We start from the raw sequence: 2,299 nt of genomic DNA, 5'->3' as shown, positions 1-2,299 counted from the left end.
TGTCACTTCAATACATATTCCATCCGAAGGGGGCTATTAATAAGCACTCTGAAGTCAGAAATCAATAAGGGAAACACTACTGAAAGAGCATCTCCACGTCCCATGACGGTTACTTTGAATGGAGTTCTGTAATGCAGAACATCAATGAAGATGCATCAGATCAGCGCCACTGATTTTAGACCAAAACAACGCGCAGTGCCTCCTCCCGAACGCCTCACGCTTCTTCCAGTCCCGACCGCTAGACTTGCTCGGCTGAATAATCTCAAGCACGGAAAAGTTTACGAAGTTGGGACTGTCGCGTGTCACAGGCAGGAGCGAGCACTGCGGACGCTGCCGGGCAGAGCACCTTTTGAAGGCGAGCCCCCGGCACACCTGTTTCTGGACGCCGAAAGCGGCCCCAAAGCGCCCAGCTCCCGAAAATCGCCCGGCGTGCGCGGCTGCGAGGCGACCCCCGGGTTGGGGGGGGGGGGGGGGGGGGGGGGTGAGCGCGGGCGGGGGGTGACGGAGCTTCGCCGCCGGGGTCTGCTCTGCCCAGGGCTCCCGCCTGGGACCCTGCTCGCCCCTTTTTCTCCCCGGCCCCGCACTTTTTGGCACCCCCCGGTACTTACGGCAGCCCCGGCAGCGGCTCCGCGCAGCGAGGTGCCGAGCGGCGAGGTGCTCGCCCGGTGCCTCACGCTGCTCTCCCGGCGCTACCTCAGCTTGAGGGGGGGGGGGGGGGGGGGGGGGGGGGAACAAACGAACAGAAATACAACCCGGGAGCGAGCCTGCTCCGAAACTCGGAGGAATAGTTTGAAGAGACGAGAAGGGAGCCAGCAACAGCTCTGAGAGAAGAGAGAAATAGGACGGCGAGCGGGCCGCTGTCCCCTCCTTTCCCCCTCTCCATCCTCAGCCTCCCCGGCAAAGTTTGGGCGCTCGCTCCTCACTCCGGACCCCCCACCCCCTACGGCTCCCCGCAGCCGCCCGTGCCAAGGCCGAGCTAGAGACAAGTCTGTTAGAGGGAGCCCCCCTCAGGAAACTTACGTTTGATCTGCCGGGGTTTGCTCTGTTTCCTTCGGGACATGCTGCCGGGCTGCCACTCCTGCCTCGCTCCAGGTACGGGATCGGAGCTGAGAGGGGGACGGGGGCCGGCTCAGCCGACGGGGCGCATGGAGGAGCCAGCAGCCGCCCCGAGATGCCACGGCAAATGACAGGAGAGCCGGGAGAGGGAAGGAGCGTGTGTGCCTGTGCCGGAGGACGAAGGGAAGAGGGACAGGGAGATCGGGGCGGAGAGCGAGGGGGGGAGAGAGAGCAGCAGAAAGAGCGGAGGGAGGGAGCGGGGGAAGGAGGGAGGGAGGGAGAGAGGAGGAAGGAAGGGAGGGAGGGAGAGAGGGAGGGAGGGGAGAGCTGGCTCCTCGCTCTCTCTCTCCCTCTCTCGCCCGCTCTCTGCCGTTGCCGCTTCGCTCCGCTCCGACTGACAGGCGGCGAGGGAGGGGGCGAGGGAGGGGCTTTCGGGGCCGGGGGGGGGGGGCGGAAAGAGGGGGGCGTTTGTCCCTCAGCCTTGACGGGCGCTGCCCGCTCCCATAGACAAGCCGGCGTGCAAATCGCCTACTGCCTCCGGGGTGGAGAGGGTGGGCACGGGGGGTGCCGAGGCGGGAGGTTTCAATCGTCCCGGCGCTGTGGAGGCTGCCGGCGGCGGGGGGAGCCGCAACTTTCCTCAGAGGGAGCGGGCAGGAAAGTCCGCAACCGCCGCGCGGCGGGCACGGGTCCTGGCGCCCCGCTCAGGGCGTCCGCCGCCGTGTCCTGACGGAGCGAACGCTCCCTCCTGCCCCGGGAGGCTCCGAGGCTGGGCGGGGAGGGCAGAGCTTTCCTCCGGGGGGCTCCTCAGAGGGGCGTCGCCTCCCCGCCGGGGTGGGGGGAACGGCCGCGGCACTGCCCGCGGTGCCCGTCACGGCGGTACTGGGGGCCCGGTCGTCCGTGGTTAGCCCTGTGATGCATCGCTGCTTGGCTTTTAGGTGAAAGATGGAGATAAACCAACCGTCTGCGTCGTCTCTGATTGTTTTTTGCCCTTGTAAATAGTTATATTAGAGAAATGTGTTTCTCACAGGGTCGGAACCAACATCTGATGCATCTATTACTAATTAAGTGTTCTGACAAAGCCAAATCGTCAGCTATGCTTGTGTTTACAGTCTGTGTCTTTAGGACAAACTTTCTCTTGAACATGCTGTTTTAATGGCCTAACTCGTCTAATTCCCATATACACTTGTACAGTCTGTTGTGAACAGCCCGTGCTTTCTGTACCTTATCATGTTGCTTAGCATCG

General features: G+C 63.4%; 1 protein-coding gene across 2 annotated transcripts in view; it reads right to left on the bottom strand.

Annotated features, from left to right (window-relative positions):
* ZFPM2 (zinc finger protein, FOG family member 2) overlaps positions 1–1,351 on the bottom strand; it is a 312,872-nt gene extending 311,521 nt beyond the window's left edge. For both annotated transcript variants that reach the window (XM_035318206.1, XM_035318207.1), the window contains exon 1: positions 1,021–1,351. In XM_035318206.1, coding sequence (XP_035174097.1) covers positions 1,021–1,060 — 40 coding nt within the window. In that variant the 5' untranslated portion in view covers positions 1,061–1,351. The remainder of the gene's footprint in view (positions 1–1,020) is intronic.
* Positions 1,352–2,299: the final 948 nt, after the last annotated feature.

The sequence above is a fragment of the Oxyura jamaicensis genome, chromosome 2 (assembly GCF_011077185.1).
Source record: "Oxyura jamaicensis isolate SHBP4307 breed ruddy duck chromosome 2, BPBGC_Ojam_1.0, whole genome shotgun sequence".
NCBI lineage: Eukaryota > Metazoa > Chordata > Aves > Anseriformes > Anatidae > Oxyura > Oxyura jamaicensis.
This window is presented reverse-complemented; position numbering and strand designations above follow the sequence as displayed.